The sequence below is a fragment of the Pongo abelii genome, chromosome 16, assembly GCF_028885655.2.
Source record: "Pongo abelii isolate AG06213 chromosome 16, NHGRI_mPonAbe1-v2.0_pri, whole genome shotgun sequence".
Lineage (NCBI taxonomy): Eukaryota > Metazoa > Chordata > Mammalia > Primates > Hominidae > Pongo > Pongo abelii.
In genome coordinates, this window is record NC_072001.2 from 64,951,044 (window position 1) to 64,971,692 (window position 20,649).

At 34.4% G+C, this 20,649-nt stretch overlaps 1 protein-coding gene across 6 annotated transcripts in view; it reads right to left on the reverse strand.

Moving 5' to 3' along the window:
- Nucleotides 1-20,649, reverse strand: part of VPS13C (vacuolar protein sorting 13 homolog C) — a 199,812-nt gene that overhangs the window by 36,734 nt on the left and 142,429 nt on the right. For all 6 annotated transcript variants that reach the window (XM_002825516.4, XM_054531580.2, XM_054531581.2 and 3 more), the window contains 4 exons: nt 19,918-20,046; nt 18,731-18,864; nt 16,999-17,125; nt 5,976-6,211 (listed from right to left, as the gene is read on the reverse strand). In XM_002825516.4, coding sequence (XP_002825562.2) covers nt 5,976-6,211; nt 16,999-17,125; nt 18,731-18,864; nt 19,918-20,046 — 626 coding nt within the window. The remainder of the gene's footprint in view (nt 1-5,975; nt 6,212-16,998; nt 17,126-18,730; nt 18,865-19,917; nt 20,047-20,649) is intronic.

Genomic DNA, 20,649 nt, shown 5'->3' on the forward strand with positions numbered 1-20,649 from the left:
ATTCACACAAAAAAATTAAATTAGCAATATGTATTTAGGTCTGTGGAACTTTATTCAACTCTAGATTATTGTAACTATTATTTTCCTGTGATAATTACATTGGTATAAGGGACTTCTTAAAGTAACAAACTATACTTGTGTTGCAAGAGTACAAAAAGAAAAGAGGCAGGCAAGAAAATACTTTTTCTATCAACGTTGACATCAATCAATTAAGGGACTGGCAAACTTTTTCTGCAGAGGGCCATATATTAAATAGTAAATATTTTAGGCTTTCTGGACTGAGACAAAATTCAAGTTATTAGATAGGCAACTTAGATACCAAAGAGAGAAAAAACTCCCATAAATTTTTAATTGATGAAATTTAGAATATAAAATAATTAAGAGCAATTCTTAAAAATAAGTCTATTAATGAAAAAAAAACTTCTTTTGTGAAAGTAACATGTCACTTAGTGTTATTTATTACCAAAATCTATTGTAAATGTTCATCTATTAATGGTAATCTGTAATGAGCATCTTTAAAAATGCCATTTCACACAGATAGGTGCTGCCAAATACTGATATTGGTCAATGAGAATTTATTATTTTACTTGAACATATATATCACTTGAAAGGCATTTATAAAATTCTATTAAATTCTTCTCTTGATATTTGCCTTTTAGTATATTAATACATTACAGGTCAATCACTTCCATTTCAAAGTTAGGTAGAAGCTCCTCAATTGCACAAATGAATTTTCAAACGTGGAAACTTCCTTACACCTGCATTGAGGTCAGAAAAAATGTTGCTGGAACTGGAGTTGCAGGCCTTAAAATATATCCTCTCCAAATATATGTGGAAGTGGAGATTTTGCTTCATGTTTTAACCTTGGACAGCACAGGAAGTACATGGAACATCTTCGATACTACTCGAGATTCAAACATTAGCTGTCTTCAAAATTGACTATACCGTAGTAAAAATTTTTCACATAAGCACTGTTTGTCTTCTAATTTTAGCTTGAAATTCATTAAAAAACATCATCAATTCTGCAATTATGCAATAAAAACTAATTTCCAAAGCCGCTATTATTGCATTATCAATTCTGCAACAAAAATTAATTTCCAAAGCCACTATTATTGGTGTTTAATAATAGTGGTTGAGGGTGGTTCTTTTTGTTCAAAAAAATTTTAATCCTGGCCCAGAACTCAAAGAGTACAATAAAAAGTTACTGCTGCTAACCCATCAAACTGCTGTGTGGTAACACAAGTCAGAACATTCAGCTTCTATTTCTGGTGAAAATTCACAGAACTGATGATAGTTAAGTCCACATGAATTAATAAAGTTAACTATTTGACACTAATGGTTTGATAACAAAAGGTGGACTGAAATATTTTCCACTAAGTACCTGCTCACAAATAATACAATACGCTTTAAATGCTTTACATTTTCACTAGCTTTATGAATTTGTCCAACTAAGTCTTTTTCTGTTCCACACATATTTTTCCCATAATCAGTTGTATCTATCTTCAGGTTGTATTGAATTAGTATTTCTTCCGCTGGTTTGAAAATATTCTCACCTGTAGTTGTCCTAGGCAAACTATTTATAGAGGTTAATCCTTTAGTCACTTCAGACTCAGTGCTGACTTCTCAAATACACAACTGAGCAGTACTAGTAACATCTGTTGACTCATCAAGAGCCAAAGGAAACCACTCAATATCATTTGCCTTGTTTTTGTAATTGACTATTGATGTTGTTCTGAATGTCTTCAATTCTTTAAGCAACTGTTCCTACTGAAAAGCTAATGGTCTTAAACAAGTTCATTTTCTCTGGATACATTTCTTTAGCTGCTGCAATCAGACACAATTCAATTAACTCACTATTGGTAAAAGACTTTCCTGGCTTGGCTAACAAATAAGTCACTCAGAAACTTACTTTGCTTGCAGCCTCATTCTTGTTTTTTGTATTTGTAAAGATATTCTGTGTGATGACATATTTTGCCTTAAATTTTCTAATTTTTCTGGCCATTGCTTTCCTGTGATTTGAAAATGTTACGGTAAGTGCTTAGTTTGGAAACTATATTGTCAATATATATTGTATTACTTCAGCAGAGCTGTAGTTCCATAACATAATAAAATGATGCTTTTTTTTAATAAGAAGATAATACACATTTCATTATGCCCTAAAAGATGAACATTCAAAGTTCACTTTTCTCTTGTTTTGATATGATGGATATATATCAGTAATATAAAAAATGCTGCAGAACAATATGCACTAACTCAAACACACTGTGATTTGTAGTGCACTGAGTAGCAATGTAAAAGCAGCCATGTAAAAGAACAGAAATCACTGTGTCCCAACAAAACATTATTTATGGGAAACAAACTGAATTTCATAATTTTCATGTGTTATTTTCTTTTGATTTTTTCAACCAGTTATAAATGTAAAAACAATCATTCTTAAATCAAAAGCTGTACAAAAACAGGCATTGGGTTAGATTTGGCTCATAGGCCAAACTTTGCTGGCACCTGAATTAGAGAATACTAAAATCTATAATATTTTATTTTACATAGCTTGTTTCTATCAGTCAATGATAGTGTTAACAATGTCCTAACTATAAAATGTATTTAGAGGATACCAGTCAATGAAAGCACTGAATAAAATATCTACTATAGACAATATAAATCCAACATTATTTATGATAAAAACTCTGAGACAACTTAAAGGGGAACTTCCTCAACTTGATAAAGAGCACCTACAAAAAACTTATAGCTAACATCATAGTGAGAAACCAGATGCTTTCCCACCAAGATTAAGAACAAGACAAGTATGTCCACTCTCAACCATTCCCACCTCAACATAGTACTGGAAGTCCAAGATGTGATAAGACAAGAAAATAAAGTTGGGAGTGAAGAAATAGTGTCAATGTTCACATTTGACATGACTGTCTAAACAGAAAATCCCAAAGAATCAACCAAAAAACTCTTGTAACTAATAAGCAATTATAACAAGATTGCAAAAATATAAGGTTAATATACAAGTCAACTGCTTTCTTACATGCTAGCAATAAACAATTAAAATTTAAAATAAAAACAATACCATTTACATTAGCACCAAAGAAACAAACACTTAGGTATAAATAAAATCGAATACAATGTGTATGTGATCTAAATGAGGAAACTACCAAAGTCTTTCAACAAATTATGTTGGAACACCTGGACATCCATATGCAATAAAGCAAATCTAGACACAGAGCTTTCATCTTTCACAAAAAATAACTCAAACTGGATTAGACTTAAATATAAGTTTGAGATCAGCCTAGACAACATGGTGAAATCCCATCTCCACAAAGAAATAAAAAATATCAGCCTGGCATGGTGGCGCGTGCCTGTAGTCCCAGATACTCAGGAGGCTGAGGTGGGAGGATTGCTTTCATAGTTGGCAGAGGTTGCAGTGAGCGGTGATTACACCACTGCACTCCAGCCTGGGCAACAGAGTGACACTCTGTCTCAAAAATAAATAAATACATACATACATAAAAATAAATAAATACAAAACACAAAATTACAAAACTCCTAGAAGATAACAGGAGGAAATAAGCTAACTTTGGGTATAGTGAAGACTTCTTATATACAACACCAAAAGCACAATCCATGAAGGAAGAGAATTGATAATGAGTCTGAGGTAAAATATAAAACTTCTGTTGTTAAAAGCAGTTGAGAGAATAAAAAGATAAGCCACAGACTGGGAAAAAGTATTTGCAAAACACACATCTGATAAAAGACTGGTATCCAAAATAAACAAAGAACTCTTAAAACTCAACATTAAGAAAATAACCTAATTTTAAAACGGACAAAAGATTTGAACAGGTGGCTCAGGAAAGAAGACATATAGATGGCAAATAAGCATATGAACAGATCCTCAACATCATGTGTCATCGGAAAACTGCAAAGTAAAACAGTGACACACTACTATATCCTTATTAAAATAGCTAAAATCCAAAACACTGACAATACCAAATTTTGGCAAGGATGTGGAGCAACAGGAACTCTCATTTATTGCTGGTGGGAATGCAAAAATGATGCAACCACTTTGTAAGATAATTTGATGTTTCTTACAAAACTAAACATACTTTTATCATATGATCCAGCAATCGTATTCCTTGGCACTTACCCCAAAGCGGAGAAAACATATGTCTACACAAAAACTTGCACATGAATGTTTATAACAGCTTTATTCATAATTGTGAAAATGTGGAAGCAACCAAGATCTCCTTCAATAGTTGAATGGATAAACAAACTAGAGTAATAGTCCATTCATACAATGGACTATTATTCAATAATAAAAAGAAATGAGCTGTCAAGCCATGAAAAGAAACAAAGGAACCTTAAAAGCATATTGCTAAGTGAAAGAAGTTAATTTGAATAGGTTACATACTGCTTGATTCCAACTATATGAAATTCTGAAAAAAGAAAAACTTTGGAGACAATAAAAAGATCAGCGGTTTCCAAAGGTTTAGAAGAGGAATGGAGGGATTAACAGGAGGAATCTGAGAGACTTTTAGGGCAGTGAAAGTATCTTATATAATACTGTAATGGTGAATACAGGTTATTACGCATTTGTCAGAACTCATAGAATGTACAACACAAAGAGTAATACTTAATGTTAGATATAGAAGTTAGATAATAATGAAGTTAGACAATAATGTAGTATCAATATTAGCTCATCAATAGTAACAAATGTACCACACTACAGCAAGATGTTAGTAATAGGGGAAACAAGAGTGCGGGCACATGAAAACTCTTTATTTTACAGTTTTTCTCTAGACATAAGGCTGCTCAAAAAAAGTCTGATTTTTAAAATTATGTAACTGGTGTTTTTCCTTTGAAAATCTAAATTTCACTGAATGTGTACCATGTCATAAAAAAGGTAATGAAGTTATTTTAGACAAATTTTTAAATGTTCTTATATATAAAGGTAAACCTGACAAACCAGGACAGCATATACAATATTAAAGTAAAAAGTTTTATCGAAGAACAAAAGGGAAAACTGGACCTATATAACTAAAACTGATTTCCACGTTTAGTTTAAAAATATCACATAATGCTGAAATATATAACAAAGAATGCATTGCCTATCTACATATAAATATATTAACATTATATTAATGGTATGTATGATACCATTTATAACCATTAGTTTGTCAGGTGTTGTGCAAAGTTCATTACATAGATTATCTATTTACTTTTCTCCTTAATTTGCTTTTCTTTCCCCAAACATGTGCTTATTGATAGATCCTACCCTGGTTATATTTGGTATCATGTCAACCATTCCACCCATCAGCCTCTAAAAAAGAATAAGTCTTTTACCAAATTAACTGTGATTTTTAAAATCAACTAAATATTCTAATATTTGTCTTATACAGGTATAAATAGAACTGGAGAAAATAACTGGTCCCATAACTATTAGAAAATTCTAAATGGCCACCCATTAAAGATTATGTACTCATATCAAATACAGCCTCCTCTCTGAACCTTTTTTCCAATTTGTTTCTGTTGGTTTCCCCTAACTCATCAGAGTTTCTCCAACCTCTACCGCACAAAACAAACTAGTCCCTTGTACCTCTGTACTTCCATTGTGCATGTACATCCTTCTTTGTACATCCTTTCCTTTTCTCAGTATTTTTGTAACTCATTAAACACACACACACACACACACACACACACATGCACACACATAAGGACAACAAGGAAAGAAACAAATCACTTTTTTCCCCACCAACTGACAATGAGTATTGTGAAGACAAAGACAATATCTTAGTCATCTTTCTATCCTCGGGGCTTTTCAACTAACAGTTCAAAGAATTATTCAGTAAGCTTTACTGAATAAATATACAGCATACCAAACTCAAACCAGTTATCTTTTTACTTTCCTCAAATCGGCTATTATGAACTTAATGCCTTTTAAAGGTTTAGGATGTCTTATTTTCCTTCTTGCATACCTGGTTATCCCAATATATGAAACTTCCTGCTTGCTTTCATTGTTAACCAGTGAAAGCCCAAGACTGTGGAGAGACAAGGTTATTTCATAATCAGCCTGTTCCATTTCTTCTGCCTGCAGTGCTTTGGAAACCAAGGCAACATCATCGGTGAAAAGCAAAACTCTCTGGCGCCCATCCAGAAATGATACCCAGTGTATCTGGATGTTTGCATCATATGGAAACTGTCCACATCCATCCTGGGAAGAAGAAAGACTTCATTAAACCCACACATAGTAACTTTTTATTATATAAAATTGAACTATAATAACTGAGAAAGATTAGAAAAGTTTAAGAAGCACTACTATAAATTGAAAAATTCTAACCATCAAAATGACATAAATTAAGCTATAATCTATTTTAAAATATACTCACCAATTATTTTCAAAAACTAAGACTAATAGTACGTAGTTTTTTAATACCTTAGTCTGAATTACCTAGTGAGTGCTGAAGGGCACAGAGCAGGATTCAAGAGGATCCTTTGGTGGCACCAATGCGATAAGATGATTCTTTGTCTCCAAGCCGGAAAACAGAATGGTTCAGAAGTTTATTAGAGATGTAACCTTAGGCCAGGGTGGTGGCTCACGCCTATAATCCCAGCACTTTTGGAGGCTGAAGCGGGCAGATCATCTGAGGTCAGGAGTTCGAGACCAGCCTGGCCAACATGGTGAAACCCCGTCTCCACTAAACATACAAAAATTAGCCAGCCATGGTGGCAGGCACCTGTAATCCCAGCTACTCAGGAGGCTGAGGCAGGAGAATTGCTTGAACCCAGGAGGCGGAGGTTACAGTGAGCTGAGATAGCGTCATTGCACTCCAACCTGGGCGACAAGAGCAACACTCCATCTCAAAAAAAAAAAAAAGAAAAGAAAGAAAGAAATGTAACCTCAGACAAAACCAGCCTAGCTTATTTTTAAGTTTTCATGATCTATAACATAGGAAATATTTATGTAAATCACACTGGTGAAGGTTATATGTAGCACTTAAAAATACGAGGCTTGATTTGGTCAGTGTTTTCAGAGGTTAAAATAATAAATTCCACTTCATTCTGGGTTTAATGAAAATAGAACAGTTCATTTCAATAAGCAGTATGAGTACCTACTATGTACTTTCCATTCCATGCTTTCCAGGGGAGAAAAAAAAACAAAAACAACTGAAGTTACCAAGAGTATAAGAATAGTTGAGTGTCATTCATGTTCAAAATTTACTAATACTTTCAAGGTACATTATATGATCAAAGATGCCTGCCCAATTTTTTTACTCTAATAAGAAATCAAATTTTCAAACATACCTATTAAGAAGGTGAATTCTGTATCTGTAAACTACAAAATGTGCTATGTATCTTAGTTCACAGTTATTATTCCAATATTATCTGACTCTTGTTTTTCATCTATTTCATGTGAAGTACAATAAAATATCCCCAGGTAATTGTGTTTCAGTTAATTTCTAGCATTTTAAGTTTTATATGTTGATGTAATACTATTCATTGCATGAAGGTTTATGGCTATCACTCCTTCTGTGTCATATTATCATTATCTATTTAATAATTTTGCTTTGAATTGGTCAGAAATTAAAATCAACAGAGGGTGATAACTCCAAAATGGAGGAGTAGAAGCAATGTGGCTTCACTCTTTACCACAGAAAACCAAACATAAACTTCTAGTGCCAAGATTATCACCAGCAATATCCCAGAACTTGAACCTGAGGCTGACACAATTCCTGGAGTCACAGAGAAGTGAAAAGCTCCACACAGATGGTAACAGAAACGAACTTCTCTACCCACAATGCCTCTCCCCGAATCTGCCTGGCACTGCATGCAGGAAATTCCTCTTAGGCTCACAATTTCTACACTGGATAAAGTGAGATCAAAGCAGAAAGCCAGCTTCCCCACCATCTTGGGCTCCCTTGCAGGAAAACCACTCCTGGCTCAGCCCATGGGAAGCATCACAAGTGCCTTAGGAAGAAAAACCCCCCAAGGGAGGCTACAGACAAAGAGGGGAAGCAGGATTAAAAACTCCAGCCCAAGAATTTCTGCTCTTTATTTCAGCCAAAGGAAACGCCTATTCAGAGTGGCTGTTCAGCAGCACAACACTGTGGGAGGCACAGTCCATAAATCTTCTGAGGAAAAACCCTGGGCAGCCTTCCTACATAGCTGGGATATCCCCTTTGAGATGCAACTCCTTCCCCACCACTGGAGACAGTACTGCCAAATGTTTCTGAGAACTGAGGCAAACCAGCAATTATACCACCATCTAGTGCTGAATAGGAGGCAGAGATCTAGGATAAAGGTGACCCACAGGCAACTGCAAAGGACCTCTAAGCAAACATATTCTAGAAAGACCAAAACAAGCCAGAGAACAAACACTGGAATAAATAAATAATCCTTCAATGTAAAGCCATAGACACATGTCCACAAAAAACAACAGCAAGCAGGGAACCATGGCCTCCCCAAATAGACAAAGCAAAGTGCCAGCGACAAACTGATAAGACAGCCACGTGTGAGTTCTCAGATCAAGAATTCAAAGTAGCAATTCTAGGAAAGTCAGTAACTTCCAAGACAAAACAGAAAAACAATTAAGAAATTTATCAGTGAAATCGAAACAGACTGAAATAATAAAATTAAACAAAAATGCTGGAATGATGAAATAAATTTGCTGAACTGAAAAATGTATTAGAGGCTCTCAACAGCAGACTGGATCAAGTAGAGGATGGAATCAGTTAGCTCTAAGACAGGCTATTGGAAAATAGAGGAGAAAACAGAATAAAAAAGAACAAAGAATGCCTGCAAAATATAGAGAACAACCTCAAAAGAGCAAATCTAAGAGTCACTGGTGGTCAAGAGAGAGCTGAGAAAGAGCAAGGGGTAGAAAGTTAATTAAAGAATTAACAAGAAAATACTTTCCCTATTGGAGAAAGATAGAAATACACAGGTAAAGGTCACAGATCACCAAACAGATTCAATCCAAATAAGACTACCCTAAGGCATATAATAATCAAACTCTCAAAGGCCTATGACAAAGAGAGGACCCTAAAAGTGGCAGAAGAAAAGAAGCAAATAACATATAAAGAAGCTGCTATTTGTCTGGCAACTGACTTCTCAGGAAACCATGCCCTGCAGGAGGCAGTGGGACAACATACTCAAAGTGTTGAAGGGTAAGAAAAACCCTGCCAACTAAGAATATTGTATCCAACAAAGCTTTGTTTCAAACATGACAGAGAGATAAAGTTTTTATCAGATAAACAGAAGCTGAAGGAATTCATTACCTCTAGACCCATCTTACTAAAAATGATAAAAGGAGTTCTTCAATATGAAAGAAAACAATGTTAAAATGAAAAAAAAATTTGGAGGCATACAACTCACTGGTAAAACTAAGTACACAGACAAATTCAGAATAATCTAACACCATAATTGTGGTGTATAATCCACTCATATATCTAGTATGAAGACTAAAAGACAAATCTATCAAAAATAATAATAATTACAGCAACCTCTTAATAGGCAATATAAAAAAGATATAAATTGAGACAACAGAATGCCAAGATGTATGGGGGGATGGACTTAAAAGTGTAGCATTTTTTAGTTTTTCCTTTCTGGTTTCCTTGCTTTCCTTTCTGATCAAAGTTAAGTTGTCATTTGTTTAAAATAATGTATTGTGTCTATAAGATGTTTTTTGTAAGCCTCATGGTAACCACAGAGCAAAATCCTATAATAAATATACTAAAAATGCAAAGCAATGAACTAAAAACATACTGTCAGAGAAAAACCACTTAACCACTAAGGAAGACAGTAAGAAAAGAAGAAAGAAAGAGAGGCATTATAAAAGAATCAGAAACGCCGGGCACAGTGGCTCATGCCTGTAATCCTAGCACTTTGGGAGGCCGAGGTGGGCAGATTGTCTGAGGTCAAGAGTTTGAGACCAGTCTGGCCAACATGGTGAAACCCCATCTCTACTAAAAATACAAAAAAATTAGCCGGGCGTGGTGGCGTATGCCTGTAATCCCAGCTACTAAGGGGGCTGAGGCAGGGGAATTGCTTGAACCAACGAGGTGGAGGTTGCAGTGAGCCGAGATCGCACCACTGCACTCCAGCCAGGGTGACAGAGCAAGACTCCGTCTCAAAACAAAAAGGAGAAAACAAAAAAACCCCAGAAATCCTGTAACAAAATGGCAGTAATAAGTCCTTACTTATCAATAATAATAATGAATGTAAATAGACTAAATTCTTCAATTAACAGAAATGGAGTGGCTGGGTAAATTAAAAAATAGGGCCCAACTATATGTTGTCTACCAGAAACACACTTCAACTATAAAGGCACACATAGGGTGAAAGTGAAGGGATAGAAGAAGATATTCCACACAAACGGAAACCAAGAAAAAAAAAAGAGTAGGAGTAGCCATACTTAGTTACATCAAATAAAATAGATTTCAAGGCTAAGATTATAAAAAGAGACAAAGTCATTATATAATGATAAAGAGGTCAGTTCAGCAAGAGGATATAACAGTTGTAAATATATGTACCCAACACCAGAGCAGCCAAATATATAAAGAAAATAATAACATCTAAAGGAAGAGATAGACTGAAATACAATATTAATAGGGGACTTCAACACCCCCACTCTCAGTAATAGACAGATCATCCAGACAGAAAATCAAGAAAGAAACACTGGAGTTAAACTACACTTTAGACCAAATGGACCTAACAAACAGGTATAGAACATTTCATCCGACTGCTGCAGAATACACATTCTTCTCATCAGCACATGGACCATATGGTAGGCCACAAAACAAGTCTCAAAAAATTCAAAAAAGTTGACATTATATCAAGTATCTTTTCTGTCCACAATGGAATAAAACTAGAAAGCAATAACAACAGGAATTTGTAAAGTATAAAAGCACAGAAATTAAATATGTTCCTGAACAATAAGTCAATGAAGAAATTAAGAAGGAAATAGAAAATTTTCTTAAAACAAATGAAAATGTTAACACAATATATCAAAATCTATAGGATACACCAAAAGCAGCACTAAGAGGGAAGTTTACAGCAATAAATGCCTATATCAAAAAAGTAGAAAGATTTCAAATGAACAACCTAACAGTACACCTTAAGAATCTAGAAAAGCAAGAATAAACCAAAACCAAAATTAGTAGAAGGAAAAAATAACAAAGATCACAGCAGAAATAAATAAAATTGAGACAAAAAAATACAAAAGATCAATGAAACAAAAAGTTTTTTGAAAAGATAAAATGGACAAACTTTTAGCTAGACTACAAAAAAAGAGAAGACCTCAAATCAATAAAATCAGACATGAATAAGGAGACATAACAATTGATACCAAGGAAATACAAAAGGATCATTAGAGACTATTTTGAACAACTATCTGCCAACAAACTGGAAAACAGAGAAGACAGAGATAAATTTCTGGACACATACAGTCTACTAATAATGAACCCTGAAGAAACAGAAAACCTAATTGGAAGACATCATGTTAAGTGAAATAAGCCAGGAACAGAAAGTTAAACACTGCACATTCTCACTCATATGTGGTAGCTAAAAAACAGTTGGTCTCACAGAAGTAAAAATTAGAACAGCAGATACTAGAGACTGGGAAGGATAGGGAGAAGGGGGGATAGGGAAAGATTTCTTAAAGGAGATACAAAATTACAGCAAGATAGGAGGACTCAGTTCTAGTGTTCTATAGCATTGTAGGATGACTACAGTTAACAATATTATTATATACTTTCATACAGCTAGAAAAAGGATATTGAATGTTCCTAACACAAAGAAATGATAAATATTTGAGATATGAATATGTTAACTACCATGATCTAATCACTATATATTACAGATATAGCACAATATCATAAGTATGTGCAATTGTGTCAATTTTTTAAAATTATTTTAAAAGAAACACAAAGCCTGAGCAGACCATTAACAAGTAACAAGATCAAAGCAATAATAAAAAGTCTTCCCTCAAAGAAAAGCCAAGGACCTGATGGCTTCACTGCTGAATTCTACCGAACACTTAAAAAATGAACTAATAACCATTCTACTCAAACTCTTCAAAAAAAAACTGCAGAGCAGGGAATACTTCTAAACTCATTTTACAAAGGCCAGCATTAACCTATTACTAAAACCAGACAAAGATACAACAACAACTACAATCCTCAACAAAATACCAGCAAACTGAATGCAATAACACATTAAAAAGATCCATCACTATGATCAAGTGAGATTCATCCTAGAGATGCAAGGATGGTTCAACATAAGCAAATTAACATGACACATGACATTAACAGAATCAAGGACAAAAACCATGTGATCATTTCAACAGATGCTAAAAAAGCATTTGACAAAATTTGATATTGCTTTATGAAAAAAGCTCTCAACAAACTAGGTACAGAAGGAACATATCTCAAAATGATAAAGACTATACATAACGAACCCACAGCTAACATCATACTGAAGAGGGAAAATTTGAAAGCCTTTCCTCTAAGATCTAGAACAAGACAAAGACGCCCACTTTCACCATTTTTATTTCACACAGTGAAGTCCTAGTCAAAGCCCTCAGGCAAGAGAAAGAAAAAAAGGGCACCCAAATTTGAAAAAAAAAAAAGTCAAATTATCCTTGTTCACAAGCAACATGATATTACATTTAGAAAAACCTAAAGACTCCACACACATTAAAAAAAAGAAAAAACCTGTTAAAACGGATAAATTTGGTAAAGTTGCAGGATACAAAATCAATATATTAAAATCAAATGGCTGGGCACAGTGGCTCATGCCTGCAATCCTAGCACTTTCAGAGGCCAAGGCAGGTGAATGGCTTGACCTCAGGAATTTGAGACCAGCCTGGGCAACATGGCGAGACTCTGTCTCTACAGAAAAAAAAAAAAAAAAAGCTGGGCTTTGTGGTACACAACCGTAGTCCCTGATATTTGAGAGACTGAAGGGAGAATTACTTGAGCCTGGGAGGTTGAGGCTGGAGTAAACCATGATCACACCACTGCACTCCAGCCCAGGTGATACAGCGAGACCCTGTCTCCAGAAAAAAAATCAATTGCATAGCTTTATGCCAACGACAAACAAACTAAAAAAGAAATCAAGAAAGCAATACCATTTACAATAGCTACAAAAAATATATAAAATACCTAGGAATAAGATTTGACCAAAATGTATAAAGCTATGAAACACTAATGAAAAAAATGAAATAGGACACCAAAAAATAGAAAGATATCCCTTATTCATGGTTTATAAGAATTTAATATTGTTAAAATGTCTCTACTACCCAAAGCCATCTACAAGACCAATGCAATCCCTATCAAAATACCAATGATATTCTTCACATAAACAGAGAAAACCTAAAATTCATATGGAACCTGAATAGCCAAAGTAATCCTGAGCAAAAAGAATAAAGCTGAACACATCACACTAACTGACTTCAAAATATACCAAAGTTATAGTAACCAAAACATCGTGGCAGTGGCATAAAAACAGACCAATGGAACAAAATAGAGAACCCGGAAATAAATCCATGCATTTACAGCCAACTCATCTTCAACAAAGGCGGCAAGAGAATATACTGGAAAAAGACAGTGTCTTCAACAAATGGTGCTGGGAAAACTGGATAACCATATGATGCAGGAGAATTAAACTAGACCCCTACCTCTTGCCATATGCAAAAATGAAACTGAAATAGATTACAGACTTAAATCTAGGACCTGATACCATAGAACTATTTAAAGAAAACACTGGGGAAATGCTTTGGGACATTGGTCTAGGTGAAGACTTCTTGGATAAGACCTCAAAAGCACAATCAACACAAGTGAAAACAAACATACAGGATTACGTTAAGCTAAAAGGCTGCACAGCAAAGGAAACAATCAACAAAGTAGAGACAACATACCGAAAGAGAGAAATTATTTGCAAACTATCTGTCTAAGAAGAGATTAATAACCAGAAAATACAAAGAACTCAAAACACTCCACAAGCTTGGTGGAGTGTTTTGAATTCCTTAAAAAAAAAAAAAAAAAATCTGATTTAAAAACGGGCAAAAGATCTGAAGAGGCATATCTCAAAAGAAGACATACAATGGCAAACATGTATATGAAGAAATGTTCAACATCACTAAACACCAGGGAAATGCAAGTCAAAACCACAATGAGATTATCTCACCCCAGTTAGAGGCTTTAATTAAAAAAAAAAAAAAAAAGAGAGAGATGCTGGCACGGAAGTGGAGAAAGGGAAACACTTGTACAGTGTTGATGGGAATGTAAAGTAGTAGAGCTACATGGAAAACAGTATGGAGTTTCCTCAAAAAACTAAAAACAGAACTATAATCCACAATTCCACTGCTTGGTATATATCCCAATGAAAGGAAATCAGAATATTGAAGGGATATCTGCAGTCCCATATTTATTGCAACACTATTCACAATAGCTGAGATATGGAACCAACCTAAATGTCCATCAATAGATGAATGGATAAAGAAAATATGCTATATATACAGAATGGAATATTATTCAGTAATAAAAATGACTGAAATCCTGTCATTTGCAGCAATATGGATAGGACTGGAGGTCATTATGTTAAGTGAAGTCAGTCAGGTACAGAAAGACAAATAGCACATGTTCTCATTCACATGTGGGAGCTAAAAAAAAAAAGTGTATTTTATTTTATAGAGAGTTGATGTTGGTTACCAAAGGATGAGAAGGGGATGGGAGGGAACAAGAGAAGTTGGTTAATGGGTACAAAAATATAGTCAGAAGGAGTAAGATCTTGTTGTGTTAGCTAGTACAGTAGGGTTACTATAGTTAACAATAATGTATTCTATAGCTCAAAACAGCTAGAAGAGAAGATTTGGAATGTTCCCAACATAAAGAGAAATGTTTCAGGTGATAGATACGCCAATTACTCCAATTTGATTATTGCACATTTTATGTATGTATCAAAATATCACATGTACCCCCCAAAATGTACAACTATTATGTATGAATTTTTAAAAAGAAAGAAATTAAAATCAACAACTTTACTTTCTTTTTGCTTCCATTTGCTTGTTAAATCTTTACCATCTATCTTCATGGTTACAATTTTCCGTTAGCTTGGCTGAAAGAGAAGTCTTGTAAACAACTTACAGTTAAATCTTATTTTTTAATTTAATCTGAATGTTTTTATCTTTTAATATAATTTAAACCATTTTCATTTACTGACATAACTGATGGGAAGCATGGTCTAACAGAAAAAGTTCACAGACTTTGAAGTCAGATCTGATTTTGAATTCCAACTAGCAGTTCAAAATTCCTATCATAAGAATTAGTGATAATATATAAAAAGCATTAATATATGATATGTCCTCAATAAAATGTATGTCATTTATTATATACTTTCTTAGGTTTCTTTCTTTTACTATAACAGCAAAGTTTTACTTATTTTCATTTTCTCATTGTTTTGAATTCCTTTCTCACTGATTTGAGTTCTACTAATTGATAGCTTTTTTAAAAAGATATAATCTTTGTCATTTCTCTAATAAAATTTAGGATTAAATGGGATCTAAATATATAGTATGCACAGAATACAGTTTCCCCTCTCCCCTTACACTTTATTTTGCTGTCTTTATCTTTTATTTCACCTTGCTTTCTCTTATTTCATAGTTGTCATGTCTTTCTAACTTAGTTGAGGATGCCAGGCATACATTTCGAAATGCTTCTTCTGGTCCTGTAGTAAAAAATTTTTCAGAGGTATAACTACCTTCTGAATCAACAGGATAACGCTACCTTTTTCTAATGAAGTATTTTTTTCATAAAGCCCATGTTGGGTTTTTTTCTGTTTATCATACTTAAATGAGGAAAGATCTGTGTAAACCTAGTGTTTGCCAACAATGTATGATTTTCTTTGAACTCCCCTGTCATGTCCACTTGGGCCTAAGCAGAACTCCCTTCTTTGATCAACTGAGTGGACAAGGACATGAACGATTTCCTTCCTTATAGCTCAATTTTCAATACGTGGCAGACTATCTGCTGACTGAGGTGGAATCACCCTCTCTTCCTACTGCCTCATTCTCTAACACCAAATAGAAGAGAAACATTAAAAACTGAAATCCCTGACCATGCTGTTAACAGAATTCTTCCCGGATCTGCATCTATACACAGACTTTTATATCCTCCTCCAGAATGTCATTGCTACCTTCTCTCTAGTATCTATATGCTACTTACTGGGAGCTACAGTTGCTGAGTAGTATCAAATGTAAGGAGAGAAGAAATGAGGATAATTCAGTAACTACTGGCCAATTACCATTTTAAAGCAAAAGTCAAGAAAGCCTTTTAACAGCTGGCATTATTAGACAAGTGAACAACGGACAATGACACAATTTAAACTCTTTCATCATGGAATATATTCATACAGAAACTGGATGATATATTACAATGCAGGAGTAATTCCTATATCAGATGGGAGAATGGTATATGAATTCTTTGGGCCCTTTCAGAGGCTAAGAGTCTAAAAAATAACATATTTAATCAACTCAGCTACCTAAATATTGTTTCGATAAATATTTCACTATATTTCTGACATGCGATAATTTGCATACTATCAGACTTCATTAATTAACAAAATATATAGCTGTGCTTAGGAAAACAAGCTTTAAAAACTCATAGCCAAAAGTGGCATAGGTATGTTCAAAATAAAGTTGTTTTTAACTTAGTCCTACAATGGCTTCCTTTTAAAATAGGTAAATTAATTAAAAAGGTGCTTTACATAGGCAAGATAAAGCAGGTCTATTTTTTAAATTGTAAATAAATTACTTTGATTGATCTAAGGTAATATACTGGTTTGAACTACAGTATTTGCCATCTAAAGTCCAAAAGCTACTTATTCTGGAAATACTTCCAATTCACTTTTAGTTCAGTTAGGACAAGGAGTCAGTGAAGATAGCTTCTCTACTTCCTTCACTGTCAGGTAACTCATATAGCACTCATTCACATCAAATGATACCTTTAACAGATCATGTTCCCCAACATTTGCTGCATATGTCCATGTAAGTTTTCTGGTACCAGTAGGATCTGCCCAGGCAAAAAGTCGAGCCTGTCTTGGCAGCAAGACCATTTCTTCTGGTGACCCACTAAAACACAATGAACAGAGAGAAAATCAGAATATCTTGGAGATAAGAAACTCAAACTTGTAGTTTACCGAGGAAGGGATTAGCACAAAAGTCCTACAAAATTGCTTTGGTTAATAAAACACAACTCTACCTAAAAACAAGTACCCTAAAATATCTAATAAACTAATGGTTTTTAAGCTCGGGGAAACAGAATATTGCCCTTTCTGAAGCTTCAATGCACTCGGAATTGATCCAAGTGGAATCATATCAATGGAATTCATTAGGGTAAACAGATTGCCAGATCAGAGTCCACCCGTGGAAATGGCTGTGAAGAGTAAATATCTTTAGTAGCAGAAGAACTTCTATTCAGTGCTTAAATTTAAACATATTTTTTAGAGACAGGGTCTCCCTGTTTCCCAGGCTGGAATGCAGTGTTCATTCACAGGCAAGATCATATTGCACTACAGCCTCAAACTCCTGGGCTCATGAGATGCTCCTACCCAAGCCTCTCAAGTAGCTGTGACTAGAGGTATGCATTACTGTGACCAGTTAAGCTTTTTAATCAAATACAATACTTAAGATATATTATGGGTCACAGCAACAAAAAAATTATGTTCACACTGTTACTACACAAAGTGTGGTCCTGTAAACAGGCAGAATAAGTATTACCTGGGGTCTTGCAGGAAAGGCAAAGTCCTGGGCCCCATCCAAAACCTACTGAGTCAAAATCTGCATCTTAACAAGACTCCCAGGAGATTTTAAAATTGATTATTACAATTTAAGAAGTATTTGTCCATTTAATGCAAAAAATATTCCAGAGAACTGGGAGAAAAAAAGTAATCCAACTAGGTTTTAATCCTAATCTGTACTTTTAAGTCTCTCACTGGATTCACTCCATTAGAGTTAAGACTAGGGAAATCTTTAAGAAATTTACATATATACATACATTTATATGTGTGTATATATGCATGAATATATACACATATATACATGTTAATATAAATATATATAATTTTATAAATAAAATTATTCGATATTTTAAGGGCTTAAATTCTCTACCATTAAATAATGACATCATCCAAAACAAATGACAGCAAAGGCAAGAACAATGAAATTCCTATCAGCCAATGATATACATTCAACACCACTATCTACTCATCGTCTCCTCATTCAACCTTCTACTATCCCTACCCAAAAAAACTAAATACAGATTTATAGGAAGAGGTTCACTGAGCGTTACCAGATTACCAGGAAAGGGAATACTTAAACAGGTTCACTCCCTTATCTGCCATTTTGAAATTTAAAAAGCTCTAAAAGCCCAAAGATTTTTCTGGAAATTTGGTGTCAAAACTCATTTGGCAGCAAAACCTGACCTGAATTGATATGAAACTATTAATAATTTCTATTTATCCCATTTGATGTGAATATTCATCAGTTTTGCTGCAGAAATATTAATGTGTTTACAGAGTGTTATCTCAAAACATGTAAGGGTATTAGACATAAACACCAGGTGTTCCATATCACCTTTCTAAAATCTAAAAACATTTTGAATATGAAACCAAAGTGTTTCCCACTAGTTACTGTGAACCAATAAAAGTATTTCCCATTAACCCTTTTTTCTCATACCTCTGTTTGTATGTGAGGATGTCCCATGGTGTATGGTTCATTATCAAGGCAGGTGCAGATCCCTCATGGTAATCAGAAAAAGTTATGACAGTTGAATGTTCGGCAGTGTTTACATCCACCAAGATACCCCCATTCTATTGTAGAAAAGAAAAAAGTATGTTTGATGTACTGGTTTAATCTACACTCACATATGGAATTTCAATATTACGTAAAACACAAAAGCTTTGGTTTTTTTTCGAGACAGAGTCTTGCTGTCACCCAGGCTGGAGTACAGTGGCGCCATCTCGGGTTACTGCAACCTCCGTCTCCCAGGTTCAACCAATTCTCTTGCTCCAGCCTTCCGAATAGCTGGGATTACAGGCATGTGCCACCATGCCCAGCTAATTTTTGTACTTTTTAATAGAGATAGGGTTTCACCATATTGGCCAGGCTGGTCTCGAACTCCTGACCTCATGATCCGCCCGCCTCGGCCTCCCAAAGTGCTGGGATTACAGGCGTGAGCCTCTGCACCCGGCCTGTTTTCTTAAGTTCTTACTAAAAAGCAAACTGGCTCTGATCTGTTATAAATATATATTGGCATTACATATTGATATAGCAGAACCTTCAAATAATTACCAGTAAATTTTGATAGCATGGTTTACTGAAATATCTCAAAGCAAATTTTAAAAATCAAAGACATTTTATTTTAAAATATGAAAACTTCATCTATGTCCCTACAAAGGACATGAACTCATCATTTTTTATGGCTGCATAGTATTCCATGGTGTATATATGCCACATTTTCTTAATCCAGTCTATCATTGTTGGACATTTGGGTTGGTTCCAAGTCTTTGCTATTGTGAATAGTGCCACTGGAAACCATCATTCTCAGCAAACTATCACAAGGACAAAAAACCAAACACCGCATGTTCTCACTCATAGGTGGGAATTGAACAATGAGAACACTTGGACACAGGAAGGGGAACATCACACACTGGGGCCTGTTGTGAGGTGCGGGGAGAGGGGAGGGATAGCATTAAGAGACATACCTAACGTAAATGACGAGTTAATGGGGGCACCACACCAACATGGCACATGTATACATATGTAACAAACCTGCACTTTGTGCACATGTACCCTAGAACTTAAAGTATAATAAAAAAATTAAATAAATAAAAATAAAAATAAAATAAAATATGAAAACTTACCAGATCTTCTAAGCTCAATAAAGTGCCATTATCCTGTCGGTTATAAAAGAATGGTTTGGAAGATCCTTCACAGCCCACCACTCTCACACAAAGTTTGCCTGACAAATTTTCAGGCCAAAATGGAAGGCACTAAAAATATAGAAGTTATTATCAGTCTTAAGACAATACTGTTATATAATAAATAAGACATTACCTAATTAAATTTTCAATTCTGATTCTGATCTTGATGAAATTATTACGAAGTTTCTAAAAATATGTCCTCAACATCTCATAGTAAGATTACTGACAATATAATGACGATGAAACCAAAGAAATCACATCAGAATACAGATATATTAGTCTATATGTATTTATGGTATAATTGCAATATGAGAAACTGAAGAGCCTGCTGATTAAGAATTGTAAAATTCATTTTAATTACTGAAAAACTATATTTAAAAATTAAAATATCATTTGCTTTTGTGTATACCCATTTTAATTCATTAATACACGATGAATTCTTTCACAGAGTATCTTAATCATAGATAAACCAGAAAGACAATTGAAGGCAGAGGAGAGAACACCACAGACTTTGCTGGAAGTTCTGACACCATCCTCCTAGTTGTTTGATATCAGACCATATACTTACTTCTTTGAGCCTCAGTTTTATTTATAAAACTGAAGATTTCATTCCTAATACAAAATGTCCTTCTGTTACAGAATACTAGGTAAATTCTATTTCTGAATAAAAAA